The 22738-nt window shown below is 39.8% G+C and overlaps 1 protein-coding gene across 2 annotated transcripts in view; it reads right to left on the bottom strand.

Annotated features, from left to right (window-relative positions):
- Window positions 1–21112, bottom strand: part of ABCC8 (ATP binding cassette subfamily C member 8) — a 67340-nt gene extending 46228 nt beyond the window's left edge. For both annotated transcript variants that reach the window (XM_042882162.1, XM_042882163.1), the window contains exons 1-8: window positions 20927–21112; window positions 20005–20146; window positions 17698–17819; window positions 12960–13126; window positions 10777–11019; window positions 9775–9963; window positions 3137–3301; window positions 1290–1445 (exon numbers count right to left, since the gene is read on the bottom strand). In XM_042882162.1, the coding sequence (XP_042738096.1) occupies window positions 1290–1445; window positions 3137–3301; window positions 9775–9963; window positions 10777–11019; window positions 12960–13126; window positions 17698–17819; window positions 20005–20146; window positions 20927–21074 (1332 nt within the window). In that variant the 5' untranslated portion in view covers window positions 21075–21112. The remainder of the gene's footprint in view (window positions 1–1289; window positions 1446–3136; window positions 3302–9774; window positions 9964–10776; window positions 11020–12959; window positions 13127–17697; window positions 17820–20004; window positions 20147–20926) is intronic.
- Between the last annotated feature and the right edge of the window lie 1626 nt (window positions 21113–22738).

Here is a 22738-nt window from a genome sequence, read left to right as displayed (position 1 = left end):
CAAAGTCTACATGCAAGAGTGATGTCTTGATTTACTGCCACCCCATCACTGGTTGGGACTCCAGTCACTACGGGACACACTAATTCCAGAAACAGAAGCTCAGCTTCTCACAAACAAGGGGAAAGCTTCTCTAGCTACTGGATCCAGAGGGAGTTGTTAGCTCAATTTATTCTTCTCTAACTTGGCCACTGAAAGGGTGAATCTTTGCAATAAAATTTATGTTTTCAATTGATTAAACATAACCTCAGTTCAATTTTCTCTTTTATACTAAAAAGGCTTTCCCCTGGGACTATGTATTTATCATGTGTGGAACAAAAATATATTCTCAATAGAAGTACATGGATAGAAGGATCTGAAAAGTACTGAAATCTGTAAATGTTAATGCAAGTGCTTCTAGTCTTGTCATACACACACTACAAGGCTGACAATAAGCAGTAAGTGGTAACATTTGATTTGGCAGAGGACAGTATCTGTCAGCTGGGAAAGCTCTCATCAGTAATCCTGAGAAGGTAACAATCACATTTTTTTAACAATTCTGTCAGAAATGCTTTGCTTACCTTTCATCAGAATCCCAAAGCTCTTATCTGCCAGAGATACACGCCATGAACTTGGTGATACCTCTGATTACTTTTAAAAATCAAAGAAATCCTTGTGTAGTGACTGTATTACTGAAGATAGCAAGCACTTATAAGCAGAAATTTCTTTGTGGCCAGTTTTTAAAGAGACAAGTTATCATTTCATTAGTACTATAAACTGTCTCTGCCAATAAACCAAAGATGTGAAAACACAGGATTTTTTAAAATAATCCCAGTGGAATCAAACACAAGTGCTTATAAAATGGAAGGGGAAAAAGCCTTTACAGGGGGCTCCTTTTGCTCCTAGGGTCTGATCAAATCTAGTGAGGGCTTCTTTCAAGTAATAAGCATCTTCAAGCCTCGCTTCAACTGCTGCTTCTTGTTCTTGCCTCTTCTGCTGGGATTCAGATGGTAAATGATTGCAAAATACTTCAGTTAACTCCTCAGACATAATGAACAACAGAATAGGAATAATATAAGCTACTGCACATTATAAATCCTTGTTACAAATGCACAACATACTCGGCAGCAGACAAGATGAAGATCCTAATAAAATCTTAAATACCTACAGTCCTCTCATAGATATGGATTATGGTATCTACAACATCTATGGATATTAATAGCTTGAAGACTTTTTTCAAGCTTCAATTTCAAATTCAAAAGCAAACAATCATTACAAATCTATGTACATTAATAACCAAAAGACATGCTCACCTGTACTGGCATAGCCCAAAGGTTAGGGCAGAGGAAAAAGAACCACATCAACTGGTTTGTGTCTATGGCAACCAAATTACAGATCTGGCCTGCAGTCATCTCCCCCATAGACATGTTAGAAGTTGAAAGCTGCATAATCTTATTGTATATTTTTGTCTGGAAGATAGATGAAATACTGTTAGCATACAGATATAAAATAAGATTTCTAATTCAAATTAAAACACAGGCACCATCCAGCATGTCAAGGAACCAAAATCCTCAGGAACTTGAATGTAAACAGGTTAAGTTTTGCCTTTTGTGTTATGATTAAAAATTTAAGCTAGTATCCTATTGCTTGCCCACAGGAAGCACAGTGAACAATTAGGTACATAACTGTTGTCTAAGTACTCCCTTTTTGCACCCCTGGGGATCATTAAGAGAATGAAACTATATTCCAGGTTCAGAGCTGAGAATATTCTTATATTTTGGCTAGAAAGCCTAGTCCCATAGCAAACATTAATTCACAGGCAAATAATGTAAGGTCTGATTCTACACTGAATGAGTTACCTTAGTATAGAACCAGGCACTATGTATAAACAAACAAACAAAACGAACCACATAACACAATAATGGAAGGGCACTTTTACCAGCTTGTTAGCTAAAAGGCTGCATAATCATGCTTTACAGTCATGAAATTTTACTGATAGGTGGCACGTTGACTCAGAAAATGTCTTCTGATTGAGTGCCAACTATCCACCATGAAGCATGAAGTCATACTGGGCATGTGGAACAGGTGTAGATCCATACAGGGGAACAAAGAGACAAAAGCTCTAAAGAAACTGAAAAATTACAGAAAAAAGAATTTATCATTAAATACCAGCTGGGAAAGTGCCATTAACATTAATTATGCTGCTTCAAATGATGTCCAAACATCTTCCAGCCTGAATGGTATGACTGTTGGCATTATTTGAGCTTCTGTGTAATATCTGAGTGCACAGAATGAAGATTTTCTTAAACAACATTGATGGGAATGTAACATTATTTTCTTGCAATTCCCCTTTTACTATTTTCTAGTCGCTGCAGTCTGCATATTTTTCAGTCAGTTATCCTGCCTCTGCTTGATATGTTTTGTGCCTTGTATGCTTTAAGTTTTTATTTCTTCGGGTATTTTCTACCACACTCTAGTAAGAGAAAACCAATAGGTGTAATCCAGAAGTCTGGCAGCTGACAACTGCTTTCAAGTGCACGATCAAAAGAGGATTAAATAATTATGCTGCTACTGAAAGCGTCCACCTATATCAAGACTCTCTGAGGGTCTATGAAGTTCAGTGGATAAACACTGTAACTTATAGGGTTGGCTTTCAAGATGTCAAAGGACAGATATCAGCCAGTGCAATTGGAAGCATCACACTGTAATATAACTCCTAACTCTCCCACTTACTCATCTTTCAGGCACAGATTTTTGTACACTATGTACAACTTTGACTGACTGTTCACAGTTACACCATTTTACAAGGCCTCCATTTTACTGATCTGAAGTTCAGTAATTACAGACTTCACAGCACCTAGTAGTTTGATGGCAGGGCCCACGCTACTCCAGGCATTGTAAATACAATCTATCTTTATGTCCAAAGTATATTTATATGTACACTACCAAATATAATAAATGGGTATGAAAAACATCATATAGAATAAAAGTAGAATCTCAGTTGAAATTAAAGCAATCTAACAGCAATGGCTATGTTCAATTTACTTTGGGAGAGCATTCTTTCAGTTGCCTTACCTGACCTGAACTACTACAGATATAATATATATTTACAAATATATATGTGATTGCATGAAAACAAGCCACATGATACATTGGCTACCTGTATTGCACCTCTCAAGTTGATTCCCGTTTCAATAGCAACATAGTATGATGCTTGGAGAAAAGTCCTTTGCAACAGTAGGGCAAAAAACAGGAGTACAGCCAAAACATATGCATTGGACAGGAACTCTTGAGATGAAATGAAGAAAACACCAAGAATTTTAGTCTAAAAAAAAAAAAAAAAAAGTTAAAAAATTAGAAATCAGGTGCAATTGTAATTTACTCATCAGTTTTGTGTAATTAACAAGCAGATAACCATTGTTTATTACTTTGGAAGTGCTTACAACCTGACTTGAAACCTCACCATTTAACAGTTCAAGGAGACAGTCATATAATTTGCCAGCTCAGTAAGTTCTATTTAAATGCAAAGTAACATTCATAGGATTTCTGATATCCTTCCAAAATTCTAGGATGTTTTGAGAAACTCAGTATCATCATTTGCTAAAGAAATGCAATGCCCACTGTCAGAAAGGACTAGTTAACACCCTTCAGAAAAACTTGCCACCCTACTTTGACATCTAAGGTTACCAAACGCCAAACTGACCTTCTCTACTTGCTGTAAAACACATCCTTCCAACTCCTGGAAATACACACGTTATCTCAGTTTGTGGTATTTAACAGGTTTGTTCAGCACTAACTTATTTATTTTATATGTGGTCACTATCTCCTAGGATGTTTGTGAGGTCACTGGAGTGCATTTTGAAGCATGTCTGCAATCCACTGGGAAAACAGTGCATTTATTCGACACGCTCAGTGCCACAACTAGTTCAGAGTCAGCCTCATTTTGAGAACCCCCTGAAACTAGAATGTCTCTTCCTTCCTCTTCCTCCTCTGGGTTCCTTCAAAACATTGATGGCTGGCTTACGCTGCCATTAAAGGCAGAAGAAGGAAGCTGCCTTCTTCTATTTCCTCCCAGCAGGCTTCCTCATCATTTCCATTTCTGCTGTACTCCTCACTGAGCACATTTCTAGTCTAGATGGTTTATGTGCTGTTAAAGCTTTTAAGACTGCTGTAACACTTCATAAACCACATTTTATAAACAATCATTGACTAATACATCTGATTTGTGTCTTGCAGTTAACTCTTTATAAAAATCCCACCTGAGAAATTAATACAGATGCTAAACCTAGTTTTAAAGTTGTGGTTTTGCAAGATCACGTTGAGCCAGCTGAAAGAGGAGTGCACATCTCTCTGCCTTTAATTGCACCAAGGCTGCTCCAAGCTGCATGCTTCTGTAGCTTACTGTGTGCTACTCTGGGATCTTATGGGATCCTTCGCTGAGCCAATTTGAATCTCTAACAAGAAAAGCAGCACAGAAAAAATAACCTGCTAGCTTCCTTTTTATCTTATGGGTCAAGAATGGGGTGATGTGTACCAGAATTAAATCAAAGGGGGAAAAGAGTGCAGGGTCAACAAGAAATATGAAAGGAGGGGTGAGGCCTTATAGCTATGGCAACCCAACAAGTCACTTTGTTTGACTGAAGAAGAAGAGCTCTAGGACACTTTTTCCATCTCTTTCTATTCCATCTTACGACAGCCATGATGGTTCCTGCCATTCCTGCAATAAGCACACCATCTATCCCCTTGACACCACTATGGTAATTTATAGTCTTAAAAGCAAAGAAAACTACATTTGCCTTTGCAATAAGTAAACCAGTTAATGAACAAAATAGCTTTTGAAGAGATCCTTCGCATTATTCTGTCAGACACATGAGAACACACCCAGCACATGCTTCCTGACACAGTGCCTTCCACCATTCCTTCTCAAGAGAGGAAACTAGCCTGATCCACACACACAACAGCTTAACCATCTCATGGCATGTCCAGGAGATCATCTATTGACACCAAGGAGTCATTCTTCATAAACATCTGATCACTTAAAAATGAATTGTGGTTGACTCTTCGAACACTAGCCAAAGTAGACACCAGTCAAAGGACTTTTTGTCACCATGCAGCACAGATGTGACTAGATAGTTTTATTTGTTACAAGCTACTAAGTTTCTAACCAAGGCTTGGACACAAAGCTAGTAATTATGATTCCACTTCTGTAAGTCATTGTTGACTCAAATGCTCCTTATTCATGTGAGGAGGCTTCTTCATGGCCATATTCTTTTAAGCAAGCGTACAGTGCAATACCTTACAACAGCATGGAAAATTTCCTTCAGCATCAAATTCCATACTTGAAAACAGGGAATAAATTCAATAATTTATTTCCAGCTCAGCCAGGTGCTTTGTCTTCAACCAGTTTTGAATGGGAACACTGAACTAAAAATTAGGCATCAGCACTCAGAAAAGCCTTCCAAGTAAGCATTCAAACACACGGAATCTTCCAATTCAAAGAAAACACAGGCAATTGCTGGATGTGCTTTTTTCCTTCAATTTGTATCAGATGTAAAACTTTCTGAGCAATTACAGTACATGCCAATAGTTATGTTCAGATACAGACTTTTAATTATGGATTTATTTGTGACTTAAATAGATTTTAAGCCATAAATGACCATCACTTCTACAGTAATTCAAACAGGCAATAGCAGCATTATATACTACAAAAGGTCTGTACTGAAGTAAGAGCAACTCTTCCAGATTACTTATAGCCTTACAAGTTCAGCCTTTCGTGTCAGATTAACTTGCCTTTGACTCCTGCAAGATGAAACAGTGAACATAAGCTCTTCATGCTGTAATTTTAAAAAATAAGACAACCTAGGACTTAATATTTAGCTGGAAATGTACCACTTTTAGAAAACGTACCACATCTAGAAAATTTTAAGTGTAACTAAATCTTCTCCTGTGTTATTTGTAAAGCGTTAACAGTGGAAAAGAGAAAATTGATAAAGTGGCCAAGTCCATGGCCAATTACATGCTTCCAATTTATTTTCACACTTTTTAATATCTATGCTCCTAAGCATAAGGCACATGTAAGGTGGACAAATTGTACCTAGTACTTAACTGAGCCACCTGTTGTTTCCTGTTCACTGCATGCATTCTCAAAGTAGAATATAACTGCGTAAGTCATCAGTTTGGGTGAAGAAAGAAAAAAAGACACATTTGGGATAAACCCAGCATCATTTACATTTGTTATGTAAACGTGTGACATGTCCTCAAGCATATCTTAACTTGTAACTGTGACAGTATTTCTTCTGAGCTGCCCTTTCACAGATCAGCTGTAATTTTAGCAGTTCTTCTCCATAATTACCTTTTAATTGAACACAGGCTTGCAATATTGAAAGATTACGGCCGTCAAAGACATCCCTTTCTCTCTGCTATCACGTTAATGTTATCACAGCCACAAAGCTTGCAGATTACAGTGTATTATACCAAAGGCAGTGAAAAAGGCAGTACAATTTTAATGCTGACCTACATATACTGCTAATTACTGCAGCTAATACTACTTTTTCATTAAAAAAATTTTTTTACACGAATACATTTTGTCAAATCATACTTTCCTAGCAAAGACACTTTGACTTAATGTTGATTCACATCAAAACATCAGATAATAGGTAAGCAGGGAGGAAAAGGGAAATTAAAGTTCTCGTTTTTTTATTCTAGCATACAAATTGAGAGAAAAGGAGGATGTACACATACACACACACACATATCACATATATATATAAATATAAACATCACATACAGAGACATTATTCACCAAGATATGCACAGTTTCACGTGCATCATCAGGCTGTGACGGTTTACAATGACTGAGCACCTGTGTAACTAAACTACAATAACTGTCTAAGCACACTCACAAAGCCTCTGGGAAGTATAAAGAAATAACTGAACAACTACTGAACCTTTTCAATGTATGGCAAATAACTTTGAGAAACTAATAGATAGAACTAATTAGGTGTTTTGTTCTAAAAAAATTGGTCCTGGAGACATTCAGTATCCCACCTGCCTGGTAACTTCAGGATATATAATTAAAGTTCTAGCAGGTACAGCCCAGAGGAAGGCCAAGCAAAAGGCCACTGTTCCAAATATTTACAGTCCCTTGACTAAAATAGTCTTAAACATCAATGTTGGGCCTTTTCTTACACTGACTCCTATGCCTTCTTTTTAAATAATGATTCTGTAGGTTTAATGTATCATTTCAATTTATTATGTCAACAGGTACTCCTCACAGTACAAATACCAATCCTAATGCTGCAAAACAAAAGACACTAACATCAAAACATAAAGGTTATTGTTCTGACAGTCTCTTCTTTGGTGTGAAGTGCTTAACACTTCGTCCAATTCGTGTCACAGGAACGTTCCAGGGGTGGCCATAAATATTGATACTGGAGTTATAAATAAACATGAAGAACGTGACAGAATTTAAGATGCTGTCGTGGCTAACTGTAGCACAAACTAAAGCAGTTAATACCACCCGTGACACCCATGTGATCTCAGAGCTCCAGCTCTGTGGCAGTTTTCATTTGTCACAAAGGACCTGAAGGACAGAGCAAATGTATCTTAAGATTTATCTCTCTGCCTTCAGTTTCCAAGACAGAACCTCTGTTTGAAAGATACAAGTTTGCTGCAATACCCCCCCAGTCTACACTACGTCAAGTGAAGAAAGATCAGGATAAGTGATGGCTAAGTAGATGCTCCCCACTGCACTCACATCTTACTTTGCTTGTCTGATTCTGTCCAACTGCATGGAAATTCTCTCCAAATCCATCAAATGCAGCAGCACATCAGAAACAAGCAATTATTCTCAGTAGCTTTACTTTCATAACACGTTGTTTTAAATGGTTTGTTTCCTACAGCTACGAAGCTCTCAGGAGCAAATAATTTAGAAGGCATGGTTCTCTTTTCTGATTTTTTACAAGTAAAGACATAATATCCCTAGCTGTAGAGCAGGTGTAGATTTTCCAGACTAGGATCAGCTGACTAGCAATGTGTATATATATATATGTAAGAGATTTCCCTGAACACACCAGTCTATTTACAAACAGCTCAAATAGAAAACCCTAGTACATTTTAAAAAGGTAGTTCATCTAATTCAGAGAAAGCAGTTTTCAGTCAGAAAAGTCATTAGGCTCTTACCAGAAAAACAACATTATAAATCAGTCTGAAACAGAAGAAAAAGCCTTGGTGGAGCCTTTTAATCAAAGGTAAAATGAACTCCTAATGGTCACTCACGGACTATCACCATCAGTGAACACTGCTGCTATGTGATCCCCCAGTGGTATACATTACAACCACGAGGCCACACTTAGCCAGACGTGGTGAAAATATCAAAGCTGGATGACACTCCAATAGGAGCCTATCTACCAGATGAGCATTTTAACAGGGGAGTACTAGATGGCATTTCAGTAGGAAAATTAAACAGGATAACCTGCAGATATTTGGTATAATTTCAGCTGAGACGTTTAAGTGTTCCAAACAAATTATCAAGAAGCACCTTAAAAGCTTCCATATCACTTTGCCACAACATACCCTCTATAGCCTTAGTTTTTTAATTTCCTGCTTTGACTGGTTTTCACTGAATCTATTTGGTATAGAAAACTCTCCAAATATTAGGACAAAGATTGCAACATGTATAAATAATTCATTTCTGCTTAAGGCTTTTTTTTTTTCTGAAAAGCATTCAATGTATTTCAATATTTACAATGGATCTAATCCAAAGCCTACTTGAGTGAACGACTGTATTTCCAGCACTGTCAATAGACTTCAGAAATCAATCTTTTACCAAACAATAAAGGAGCTGAAAAAAAAAAAAAAAGTGTTATTTCTCAAAAATGAGGACCAAGTAACCCTACCTTCTGAAAAAACACTTCCTGATATTTTTTGTTTTTTTTTAAATATTTATAAATCAAGAAGTTTCTTCTTGGGGATCATTCAATTAAATAGCATCTTTAAAAACTTGGCTTCAATTGATCTTTCAAAACAAATACTTCCAGAGCCATTAGCAGAGATTCTTTCTCACACCTATACCATTTGGTATTTTATCATGATGTTAAAGGCGCACTTTAATCCTCCCAGACATCTCTTAATTTTGGAAATAAAAACATCCTTTTGCCTTTCCAAAAGCACTTAATCACAGTTGGTTCAATCTCTGTAACAACTGTACCAAAAATACTGACAGTATGAGCAAGATTCTGAGTGTTTCACCATTATCCTGAATGAGATTATCTTCCCAAATGCAAGCCTGATGAAATGTGTAGGTAACACATTTATGTTCACCACCCAGGTATAAATGTAAGTAGCCATTACATACATACTAGCAAACACTTCTAGTATTCAGAAATACATTGCAGTCACTCTTTTCACAAGGAATCAATAATATACAGTTTTAGCACTACTTTTTTTATTCCTGTTCTTACGACATTTTTACAGTACGATGGTTTCACACATAGACAGCTGATCTCCACCACACTGCTTTCGCTCTCCCTCCTCAAAAGAACAGAAAAGAAAATACCTTGAAAAAAAGGTTCATGGGTTGAGATAAGGAGCATTTTAACACAAGGGGGAAAAAAATGGAAAAGCTGTGTGGAAGTAAAATGAGAGAACTATTACACTTGATGCTGTGCCAGAGTTGCTCAGGAATAATCACTGGTACATTATGAATGCTGTTCTAGCTACAAGTGCAAAGCACAGCACTATGTGGGCTGCTGTGGGGAAAGTTAACCCCGTCCCAGCCAGATCCAGTACAGACAGTACCTGTGGGCGGATGGTGTTATTTCCTTTTCCAACATTGTGAACAATTCCAGAGATGCAGAGGGGACCAGCGAAGCCAAGCAAGTCAGCCAGAATACGGAATGTGCTACTGAGAAGTAAGGGTCTCCCAAAAGCACAGCAGAGAGCACGCCAAATTGACCCGGATCCCTGTGGAGAAGATGGCCTTTTGTTCTGTCCAGAATATGAAAAGAAAATCTAAGGTTATATAATTGTATTCATGTACAATACAGTATTTTCCTCCTGCTTTAATTTATTGACAATTAGCTGCAATCCTTGAACTAGAAAAGCACAGAAATCACAATTACTCCTTCTACAAAGCCTGAACTTGTACTCTTCTCCACTTCACAAAAAAAAGCTAATATTTCTTTCCTGCTCTTAACAGGCATCAAGTAAGTGATGTTTGTGTCTTGCCAGAAGAGTAGGAAAAAAAGAGAGGGAACTGACAGGTTTTGTTTTCCTGTGAACACAGAGAATGAAAAGCTTACCTTCTTCTAAATAGGCTACAAAAGACATTCCTGAATACACTTGGTTCCCAGTAGGGAGCCAAGCAGAATCTGAGCTAAGGTAGTTTTGGTCCTAAATTCTCTTATGGACAAACCGTAGCTCAAACAACATCATAGAACAGTGCTATGAGACCCCATTAATATTGACTCTGTTATTGAATGGCTTCAAGGTTTTATTAGGAATAATGCTAATGGTGTTTTAGAGAGTACAGTCAGTAACTACTTTCTGCATTGTAATAGAGGCTATATGGATTCTACATGCATTTAACTAGCAATGTGTTTGATCTACATACTTATTTAGAGAAATTTTGTTATCTGTTCAAGCTAAAACTGAGTGACATTTCTGTATAGAGAAACCTATAGTAAGGGATACTTCATTAATACAACTTTTCACACAGTTTTATATCACAGTCATAGCATAAAAAGCAGCGAAAAATGTAAACAGTGAGAAAGTTGACTGACAATTCTATGCTTCACATACCTTCTGTGCTTCAAAAGCCTCATTAAGGAGAACGTAATTGGTCAGAGCTCTCATGGCAATGGGAAGCTTGCCTATGGTTTTCAAGTCTATTGGCTTTTTATGGGCAGTCTTGATGAATGTGTTCATCCACCAATATGTTCCTTTGGATAACAGGTTCACAAACGGCTGTAGGAATCGAACGCCAAGGTCCTGGAGATCCTCAGGAGGTTTAACTTCTTTAGGAGTTTTGAAGAAAACATATCTCTGAAATTCAAAAAAATCCCCCAAAAGAATCACACTCATATAGAAAATACAAGTCTACAACAAATATATAAGAGATAAGGACACATGATCTCATCAGGGAATCAAAGGCTTACATTCTCAAAAGTACTCACGGAATTCAGGCATTCAAATTCAAACAACATAGCAATCCAGGTACCTCCAGTACCATGGGAACATTGGAGACATCTAGCCCAGAAATATATTACCTTAAACATTCAGCATCATTTTCTTTACGAGGCACAAACTTGTATACTTGAAGAAAAACACAACAGTGCAGTAGTGGTTCATCTTCTTTACCAGAGAGCCTCACCTTTAGCTCAAAACACACAGTGACCTGAGCTGCCCCGAGTCCAGAAAACCACTGTACCACAGTGCATATGGCACTAACAAGTGCTTTCATTGGCTTAAATGCTGAAAAAGCAAAGGAAAACTCCTAAGGGAAAATTCCTAATTATTTCCTATTGTCACGATAAAACTTTTTCAGATGCTGTTTTTTTTTTTTTTTTTTTTTTTTCCAAAAATGAAACATCTCTTAAAAATACACCTCTTAGAAGTTCTCAGTCACACACTTCACTCCACTTCTACTATCTCTGTATGTAAATTACAGTATTAGTAGGATTTCTGGATATGCTTCACTGGTATACTTTCTCCAGCCATAGCTGAAGAAATAATTCACGTTATCCTAAAGCTGGAACACCTCTCCTACGAAGATGGGCTGAAGGAACTGGGCTTGTCCAGCCTGGACAAGAGAAAACTGCATGGAGACCTCACCTTCCAATATTTAACAGGAGTTTGTAAACATAAGGGAGATCAGCTTTATACAAGGGTAGATAGTGATAGGGGGAATGGTATTAAACCAAAGGAGGAGAGATTTAAGTTGGATGTCAGGGAAGTGGGTTTTGTTGTTGTTTGATTGGTTGTTTTTTCTAAGGAGAGAGTACTGAGGTGCTGGCACAGGCTGCCCAGAGGGGTTGTGGATGCCCCCGTCCCTGAAAGTGCTCCCAGCAGTTGCTGACTCTCCATTCAACCCAATCCTTTCCTTCAGCAGCTGTAACAATAAGCCTGTCTCTCCAAACTTTGGCACAGACACAACAGGCAGTAAAAAAATCCATGCTGCTGGTTAATTTTTATGCACCACTGACATCCCTTAATAATTAAATCCAAATTAAAAAAAAAAAAAAAAAAAAGACAGTAGACAGTGACCATTTTTATTCCTCTTTGTGGCTTATAATTCCAAATCTCATTTAAAATGCAGTTTTATTACATGAAGAAAAAATATATATATATATGACACATATGTACATCTCATGTTACCTATAGTATTACTGGAAATAAAACATATATTAGGGTGAAGGAAGCAGCAAGAGCATTTACATGGAAGAAGTTCTCTTCCCTCCTGAGAGTAAGTTTAATTTGCACATACAGTTAGGTGAGAGACAGCTGAAGGCAAGAACTTTGGCAATTATCTACCCAGCAGGTTCCAAAGCCACCTCTTTTTTGGATTATGACTGGAGACACAAAGAAATGCACACACCTGGGAGGCTATATAGCAATTTTATTTGCCCCAATTAATCAGCTACTGAAATTATCTCCTGCAAAATGAAAGATGTTAATTGTGCGTCTAATACTATCTCTTAGAGTAGACAATTATTTTCACCCAGTCTTTTCTTGTTTTAGAAACATTTGTTTTTGATAATTGAAATTGTGAATTTGTAATATACACTTAAACAGGTGAAATTTATCTACAGTTGATTCTGGCATTTTTAAGCTATGACCGAATAAAACTGGGTTCCTGTTTAGCTCTCGAATATATTTCTATTTATCACTGGATTTTCTCTCTCTCAGTTACAAATGTGTTTCATACTAAGCACCTGGCAACATGGGAAAAAAAAAGGACAGGAGGCTTACAACACTCAACTTACCCTCACTCTGATTACATTTATTTCTACAGCCAGTAGCATTCCATATAGAACAACCAGCAGTCCTGTGAGGCAAAATCGAAGCTGAGAAAATCCAACTCCATTATCACAGAACTTTACAAATTTGATGGTTTTAGTTATGAAAGCTAAAGTCCAGTAGAACAACAAAGCTGTAGGGAAGAAAATAAAATTATATTAATACTTATTAAATACTCATTCAAAAAGAATGCAACAATGTATAAAACCAGAGTGGACATCCTCATGTCAAAACAGAATCCTCGTTCAATTTTGCAGACACAAAAATGTTAAGATAATGTTTGATCCAAATTCCTTTCCCATTATATCTGGTGATCCTTGGAAACCTTTACAAAGTGAAATCTTATGAAGGAAATTTCTATCTGTTGTAAGAATGCAGCCACACTATGAGCTCAAGGGAAGAAGCTTCCTCAAAGAGAAGGTGGTTATAAATGATGCTTTTCAAATTGTGTTAATGCTGCAAGGCTGCTACAAATTTGGTTTGAAGGAAAACTGACCTCATTAGCCCTGCAAATCTCTGGAGTGTAAGTAGGAACATAAAAGTATTTTCTCCAAACTGATGCTGCTCTTCATCTTTATTGCACAACGCAAATTCCATATACGTAATTTATAACAGATATACATTCACAAGGATGTTCAGACCTTCATAAAATATAATTTTAACTTTTCAAAGTACATAGAATGGCCTAGGATGGAAGGGACCTTAAAGATCACCAAGTTCCAAGCCTCCTGTCATAAGGAGGAACATCTGCTAGATCAATCTGCCCAAAGGTCCATCCAACCTGGCCTTGAACCTCCAGGGATGGGACACCAGTAATCCTCTAGGCTGTTCCAGTGATTCATCACTCTCAGAATTTCTTCCTAACATCTAATCTAAACTACATTTTGAGTCTAAAAAAAAAAAAAACAACAAAAAAACACCACCTAGTCCCTGCACTCCCTGATAGAGAGTTCTCTCCACCTTTCCTGTAGGAGCTTTTTAGGTACAGGAAGGCTGCTAAAAGCTCCCTGGAGCCTTCACTTTCCCAACTCTCTCAGCCCATCTTCACATGCTCTGAGCATCTTCACGGTCCTCCTCTGGACCTGCTCTAAGAGCTCCATGTCATTCTTATGCTGAGGGCTCCAGAGCTGAACACAGTATTCTAGGTTCTAGAGCTCTCCTGAACTTCTTGTCTAGAAGTGCTTGTGCTACTGATAAGTGTAATCCACACAGTAAGCCCTGGTGATTTTAGAAATGCATTCCATGTTATTTACTACACAATAAACCAGTTGCTGATCCCAACTCTAAAGGAAACAATTTATGGGGTTATGATATTCTACATGGTTTTTGGTTTTTTTGCTGTTACGCTGTGCCATGGCACAACAGCTGGGATGTGCTCTAAATGACAAGAAAGACATGTATTTGCTTTCTCAGTGTCTTGTTGCAACACTAGAGAAAGTGCTCTAAGGCATCAGCAACTGTAAGTCCAGCTTACAAATGCTGAGAGCCATCAGCAGCTTGCTGATGCGAGTGAATGAACAATGATGCTAAGGTACAAGATATTTAAACTAGGAAACTAGATTACTGTCAAGAATAGGGAGGCAGTCCTATAATTATGATTGGTAAAACAGAAAGAAGAGCAGAAATCCTTATTGAATTAAAAGAAAAGTCATGTGTCCTCATACTACTACCTCATTCAGCATAATAAGTCCTGTTATTTCATAATTCTCCCCAAATGTTTTATTTCTGGGGTTTATCTGCAAAACAAATATTAGCTCCAGAAACAGTGCAATCATATGCTACCATTCAAATACATACTTTGAATGTCAAGAAAGCTAGCAGATTTTCTGTATGAGAATTATTTTAAAATGTGTCCTGCTAAACTGTACAACTGCTTTGCATCTATTCTGCAACACTACGCAAAAAGTCCCCAAATCAGCATTATTACGAGAGCCACACGTTATCAGTGTCGGACTGGAAAAGCTATGTTTGATGCAATATAGTTACAGGTCAAAATCATACACAGAAAAACAGGCTCAGCTAAGATCAAAGCACTCCAACAGTTTGGATACGGGGACCCTGGACTCAATCATTAGCTTCAGAGAACAAAAACACTAAACCTTGACAACTTTTATGATAGAAGATAAAAAGAATGACTACTTTAAAGTAGCCTGAAGCCTGGGCACAGAGCTGAGAGGCAGGATCTGTACAAGAATTTGCAACCCTTGTTCTGAAGTACCCCAAGAGAATGTGCTAATTCCCCGAGTTGACAGGATATTCATCCCTTGCTTGCTTATGTACAACAACAAATGGATTTGATTTGTTTACCGTATAGAGTGAAAAAGCTTTCAAAACAAACAACAAAAGCTCCCTTTGACAGGATTGGAAAATTGTATCTGTTCAAAATGAATGGACAGATCTGTAAGGGTTTCTGCATAAAAGAGAGCTTCCCCACTGAATGTGGTAAGTTCTGAATGAGGCTCTTTAGCCAAAGAGCCTTTGCTCTATGCTGTTTCCTGTTAGCCTGCTGTTTTATACTGCTACCAAGTGCAACTGCAGGCACTGATCCTCCAGCTGAGGCAGGTGACACCTTCAAATTAGGTGGAATTTCACTTCTCTGTGTGTGTAGAGTATTACATCTCCTCTGCAACATCTCAGTAAAGAAGAACCCTCTTTTGGTCTCTCTTCTTGTACACTCAACCATAATTATGATTAATATAAATTCTTCCTCATTGCTTCCATTTACCTTATTTGTGTTAGGCTCTAAGAGAAAGCTGCTTCATGCACGCACTGCACTCTAGTGAGTTGACAGATTTAATTATAGCTATATTCAGCTCCATACACTGAGCTAGTTTGCAGAAAGGTATCATTGCCTAGTCCCAGCTCTCAATACAAAGCAGTTGCAATTAACACTGAAAGACAACGACTCTTAAGGTTAAGTAATAAAAAATTTGTACAAGTGAAAAAAACATAATTAAAACTTAAAAATGTTTTTTTGGCATTCTCACAAAAATATGGCAATGAAGAGAAAAACAAAAAATACTCGGAACAAAGATCTAGGGCTCAGTTTATGAAGACTCTGGATTGGGATTCAAATTAGGTTAACTAATTAGAATAGAATGTAGTTTAATTTATTTATTTATTTTTTTGCCTAAGAGTTAGCATTAAGATTAGATTTCTTAACTTCCTTGGAAATTCTTGCAAAACGAAAATTTCTTATGATTAACTTTAGCACCGTAGTTACTAATTGCACTTATTTAAGTTGCTGACATTCACTGACATATTTGTTTATCATTCAAACATTGTCCAGAGCTCCTCCAGCACCAGTACTCAAAATACCAAACAAAATTATCGTGAGAGAAATCTTTACAAGGAAAGGATTATACAAATAAAGGGTAACAACTGGATCCATGCTTGCGCTACTCTTAGTGATCTAACAGCAAGAACATGGGAACAACACTAAATTATCAAAACCTCTATTGAACATCTGAAAACAAACTAACAAAAAACAACTCAATAACAATGAAAGCTTGCTTTCTAGGGGTGATTGTAACACGTGGGCCATGCTCTCCTAAAACATAACATGTAGAGCTAGGAGAAGACATTAAAAGTAGGCATGTCAACTTACCAAAAATGTGACTGTATAACCCCACCTAGTCATAAAGATAGAAAAGATCCTACTTAAGAGAAGAGTGCAAGAAGAAAAGCAGTCCCAAGTAAGAAACCATAAAGGCTGCCATGCCTAGATAGAAACCCTCGTTTAGTTTCTTATTTGCTTGTAGTTGTCGTATTCTTTATCATCTAAATTAGACCTTTCAAAAAGGAGTGACTTCGTTAGTGAGAGATACAGACTCCTGCAGAAAAAGATACCTGCATATTGCAACATGCAGTCTGTTGGTGTTGAAAAGCTTTCTCAAATCAAACTGTTGCTGACTTTTTACCACTTGACAGGAATTACAACAGAACGCCGATTCATGGCCAGAAGACAAAATGACAAAGCCTAAGGATCCATTAAAATAGAAAATGAGCTGAAAGTGAATCGAATGAGGTGACAGGAGGCTAAACACATATTCTTCCACAGACTGCAATCTACTCCAACTGTTCAGAACCTATCACCAACTGTGATTGTCAGCAGTAACATTTCCTACAGTTAGCTACAGCTTATTTACAGTCTTGCAGGAAATACAAGGCAGTTCTTATATGTCCCCAATGGAAAATGCCCTGACTTAAAGCAATTTAGAAAGGATGTTTTAGGAAGGAGAAGAAAGAACCAGCAAAGAAAGAAATACATCAAAGTCACTGGCATCATTCATTTCTCCTGACTCCTCACATATTTCAAGAGATCACAGACAGGAAGACAGCTTCAATTTTATATCATGATTAAACATAACATGCCGACAAGCAGAGGGATACTGATAGCTTTTAGAGTTTGATTTCTAACATGTGCTACTTTTCCCACAAATCTAGCTTCTCTTAAAGAAGCATTCAGCCCAATGGATCCCTGGAAACACACCACACAGAATATAACTGTAATTCAAAAGCACTGAAAACAATGAGCCATTTCAGGAAAACTGCTCTCCAGAACTGAGACTGGTAATGGCAACCAGCAGACCAGAGTATAGGTGTGGCTTCACTCAAGCTGAGAGTGCAATGACAGATCACAGAAGGAGCAGGTGCACAGCACCAACAGTCACACTTGCAAGCTTCTCAAGTCGAGAAACGTACCAATTAATAACTTTGGAAAATTGGATGTTTCAATGTTATGGTAATAGACAACAGACGTGATGGCCGCCAAGAACGCCATCCCAGCCGGCATGTACAGGTGTAAATGGCGGGATTCTGAAACCCTAAAAAAACAAACAAACAAACAAAAACCAATTAGAATCAATCTCAGCTATTTAAATGCTGCCTTTTAAATTTATGAATTCTGTTTTGTACACAGTTTGGAGGTAGGACTTTCTAAGATGGTTTATAGATGCAAAGTTATCCAATTCTCAATGGGATTTGTGCTCATAAATCACACAGTCGGATTTCAAACTCTTCCCCCACACTGAAAATGAAATGTGCACACTCTTATTTCCTACTGAAGTTAGCGGGAACACTGTTTAAATTAGAATAAGCAGCTCAGTTCCAAAATGAGAAAAGTTAATTTAAGCTAAACTAGTTTGGGAGCTGTCCATCAAATAATGTAGAGAACACCAAGTGACAGCACCGCTTAAGATTTCCTATAGAAACATTCCGTGAAAATGCTTGATTTTCCTTCTCCAGTTTCAGAGAAGAAAACAGCATGACAGCACAGAACTTACTTACACAGTGCACTGTTTTCAGTACTTACCATTCATCAAACAAAATCTACCACAGAATCATATGCCTCTAAGTTTTGTCCTATAAAGCAAAAGTCTTGACACTTTGCTTCACATAGGAGTGGACAGTATTCTGGAAAACACAGCCTTTGGGAATATGGGAATTCTCAGCCAGCTTTGTCAGTTTGTATAAAGAGAAATACAATCATTCCCCCCCCACCTCTTTCCTCCTACTTGCCATTTTCCCCTCTATTTCTTCTTTCACAAAAGCAATAATGTTTCTTATACAGTCAAGAGGTACAGTTTCTCTGTCTCCCACTGCCAAAGCCTTTAGCAACCAATCACTGTCACAAGGACTTAGCAATATGGTACATTTTGGTCTCAGAAAGCTGGTGAATCTTAAAGTCTGTTTTTATAGACCGGCATGCTCACTAGCCTGCTCACAGCTTGGGAGGCACAGTTGTGGGCTGGCACTCCCTCAGGATAGCTAAGAGCTTAAATTCCTGTCAATTGACACTTATTACTGAACAGCAGCATTCTGAGCCAATTTAAGTAGCAAGTGATCATACTCTCCCATTATCTTTAAGAATAAAATAAAACAGAAAACTCAAGGCAGGAGATGTTGCTTTGAGCCTCCCACATCCTGATAAGCTTGAAAAAGACTCTCAAAAAACACATCAAAAACCTGGCTCTGAAAAAAAAAATAATAATCCTATTTATATATATTGAAGAGAAGTTATAATAATAATGGTATCAGCTTTTACAGCAGAATTCTGCACTGTGTCTCACATGGTGAATGGACATTAGTTATGTAAATGGATAAACTTCTATTTAAACGAGCAACTTCAACCTCATAACCCTCAGGATGGAAATTCATGCTGTTTATGAAAAATCAAACCTTTCTTTAGAAGATGATGATCACAGTGACCAGTACAGGCCTTTACCTTTTTTCACAATAAATCATTTTCCTGTATCACTTGTTTTACTTAAAGTAATTTTCCCCTTCAGCTAACTGTTGAAAGATTTTCCTCACTTGAGTAACAAGTGATGGATTAAAGGAAACACGGAACAGATGTTCACATAATAGCCTTTTCCCCTCTATAACACTTAACTCAACTGGGGAGGAATACAATCAAGCCACAATCAGTACCAATCAAATCAAACGAAGGCTCTAACAGATTTAAATTTGGGGAAAACAAATCTTTTTCATCAAAACAATGCGAGATGTTCTGCTAAGGCAACAGATGTACTGCACCTTCTGGAACCTCAAAAACAACTCTATCGGGTGAGATGATGACCTCCAACAGACCTGCTCCTTTTATTATGGTGAACAGGACTGAGTCTGGGGGGGAAGTGCTGTGATCTACTGCGCTCATAGAAGTACAGCCTGAGCAAAAACTGTGGGACTGGATCCTCGGACATAAAACACATCAGGAAAATGTCACCATCTGCTTGAATCATTAGGATTTATCTCTGATTATTCTTTGGAAAGATACTGTCATTAAGCTGAACTAAAAATGATTAAGGTCAATTTTGTGTGTGCATACTTGGCAAGGTCTGTGGGATTTCTGATACAAGGTCGGTGGGTTAATCATCAAAAATACAGATTTCACTTTTATAATCACAAGGAATAGAATATAGGGAATACAAGAATTTAAACAGGGGGGAAACACCCTGAAATTATTTGGAAACACTCAATGCTATCAGGAGAATGGAGACATACACTCACCCATCAGACACTATGCCCTCCGCAATTTCACACACCAGCACAAACAGGAGGATAAAAGTTAGAATCCAGCGGAGATTGTGGCCAGGAAAATGAAGCCATGTGCTGTGATGGATATGGACTTTGGAGCTCTGACTTCCCCATCCTGAATAGGAAAAGAGTTTTCTTTACAAAATTGACATATATACTTTTCTGCACGCAGGAATTAAACGTGTAAGAAACAAAGTGTACTAAAACAAACAGAACCATGATGTTAAACATGCACACACTCGAATCCTTTCAGAACTGCGTTCTTGTTTCTTCAACTTCACACAGGATGAAGCAAACGAAGCAGACAGGACACAACCTAAAATTCCCATACTGTCGGCAGCTTACTGCGCAAATTAAATATTTTCCAAACATTTTAGCACATCATAAACTCATAGAACGGCTTGTGTCGGAAGGGGCCATAGAAATCATCCGGTTCCACCCCCCCGCCACGGGCAGGGCTGCCTCCCACCAGTTCAGGCCGCCCAGGACCCCATCCGGCCCGGCCTGCAGGTGCTCAGAAGCAGCGGCGGAGCCGTGCGTTAAGCGACTGGGCCACCTACCGGCAGCCCCAGTTTCAGGTCATCAGATGATAGCCACTGCGGACACGGCAAGTTAGGGCAGCGCTCCCCCGTCGTTATCAGGGCTGATAGCCACAGGGCTGCCGCACGGGCCAGCAGCGGGTTTACCCGAACGCACGACGCTAACTTGCCAGGTTTGCGGCAGCGCTTCGCAGCCGCTCCGCCCTACCCCGTGTCCCGGGCACGAACCGCGGTCGGCGGCACAGAGAGGCCGGGGCATCCCGCAGCGGGGAGTGGGGCACGGCCGGGTGGGAAGGGGAGCCGGGGAGGGCGAGGCGAAGCGGGCACGGGGCGGGAAGGGCCGAGGAGGCGCTCACCGATGAAGAGAATGGGGAAGGTGATGAAGAGCAGGAAGACGTGCGGCACCACGTTGAGCGCGTCCACGAAGCAGCCGTTGTTGAGCACGCCGTGGTCCACGTTGTAAGCGGTGGAGTTGCCCTCGTCGCCGCAGAACGCCAGGGCCATGACGGGACCCTGCGCGCAGCCCGGCGCAGCCTCCGCCTCCGGGCACATCCAGGCGGGGCCGGCGCGGGCTGCGCGGCTGCGGCTCGCCCCGCACCTGCGGACGGCCGCCGACCGCCCCTCGCCGCCCTCGCGGCCCCGCCCCGCCGCTCACCCCGCCTCGGGGACCGCCCCGTTTCGGTGTGCTGTCGCCGTTGACGGCCATCAGGGTTCCGCGCCGGCTGAGGGAGCTGAGATGCCGCGTAGTGTCGCGGCCACTCCGCCTCACGGCCGCGGGCTGTTTGGGCGGGAAACGGGGCAGCGCGCGGCACGCTGTCCTCAGCGGGAGAGCGCTCTGTAAAGGCGCTGCGTGAGCGGTGACCGCGGGCCACAAGAAGTAAATTCAGGTTTGACCTTGTCTGGCTTGAGCTTTCCCACGTGTCTTGAGAAGTTAGGCTCAGCTGAACCAAAGCTCAACAAAAACTAATCAAATACTGACAATAAAAACGTGCCATGCACCAGAAACTATTATCTGGGAAACTGCAGGCCAGTCAGCCTCACCTCCGTCCCTGGAAAGGCGATGGAACGGCTTGTTCTAGGCGCCAGCTCCAAGCAAGTGAAGAGAAGGTCATCAGGAACAGTCAGCATGATTCACTAAGGGAAAATCATGCTCGACCAGCCTCGTAGCCTTCTGTGATGGCTTCAGCAGTTGGGTAGATAAGGGGAGAGCAGTGGGTGTCATCTACCTTGACTTCAGCAAGGCTTTTGATACCGTCTCCCACGACATCCTGATAACGAAGCTGAGAAAGTGCGGGATAAATGAGTGGATGGTTGAGGTGAGTTGAGAACTGGCTGAGCTTAGAGGGTGGTGAATAGCAGTGCAGAGTCCCCTTGGAGACCCATGACCAGTGGTGTTCCCCAGGGGTCAGGGCTGGGTCCGGTCTTGCTCAATATCTTCACTGATAACCTTGATGAGGTGATAGTGTACACCCTCAGCAAATACAGTGATGATATAAGTCTGGGAAGAGTGGTGGACACAGCTGAAGGCTGTACTGCCATTCAGTGAGACTGAACAGACTGGAGAGCTGGCAGTAAGAAACCAGATGAAGTTTAGCTGAAAGCAAGCATAGAGTCTTGCACTGGAAAGAAATAACCACAAGTATCAGTTCTGGTCGGAACATAACCTGGCAGAGAGGAGCTCTGCAGAGAAGGACCTGGGGGTTCTGGTGGATGACAGGTTGATGATGAGCCAGCAGTGTGCCCTGATGGCCAAGAAAGCCAATGGGATCCTGGGGTGCATTAAATGGAGCACAGCCAGCAGGTCAAGGGAAGTGATCCTCCCTTTCCTGGTCAGGCCTCACCCAGAGAACTGTATCCAGTTCTGGGCACCTCAGTGCCACTTCTTCACAGTGAGGGTGACAGAGCACTGGAACAGGCTGCCCAGGGAGGTTGTGGATTCTCCTCCTCTGGAGATATTCAAGACCTGCCTGGACACCTACCTACGTAGCCTGCTATAGGGAGACTGCTTTGCAGGGGAGTTGGACTTGATCTCTAGAGGTCCCTTCTAGCCCCTGCAATTCTGTCATTCTGTGATCAGAAGTTTGTACCTGGTTTATTTACGTTTCCAAGCACAGGTTGAGTCACAGCTTGAGATCCAGCATCTCTCACAGCATGAGCTGTGAAATACT

This window comes from Lagopus leucura, unplaced genomic scaffold, assembly GCF_019238085.1.
Source record: "Lagopus leucura isolate 7727_CA_CO unplaced genomic scaffold, USGS_WTPT01 Super-Scaffold_100033, whole genome shotgun sequence".
Taxonomy (NCBI): Eukaryota; Metazoa; Chordata; class Aves; order Galliformes; family Phasianidae; genus Lagopus; species Lagopus leucura.
The sequence above is the reverse complement of the archived record's forward strand: the minus strand, read 5'-3'. Positions and strand labels throughout refer to the sequence as shown.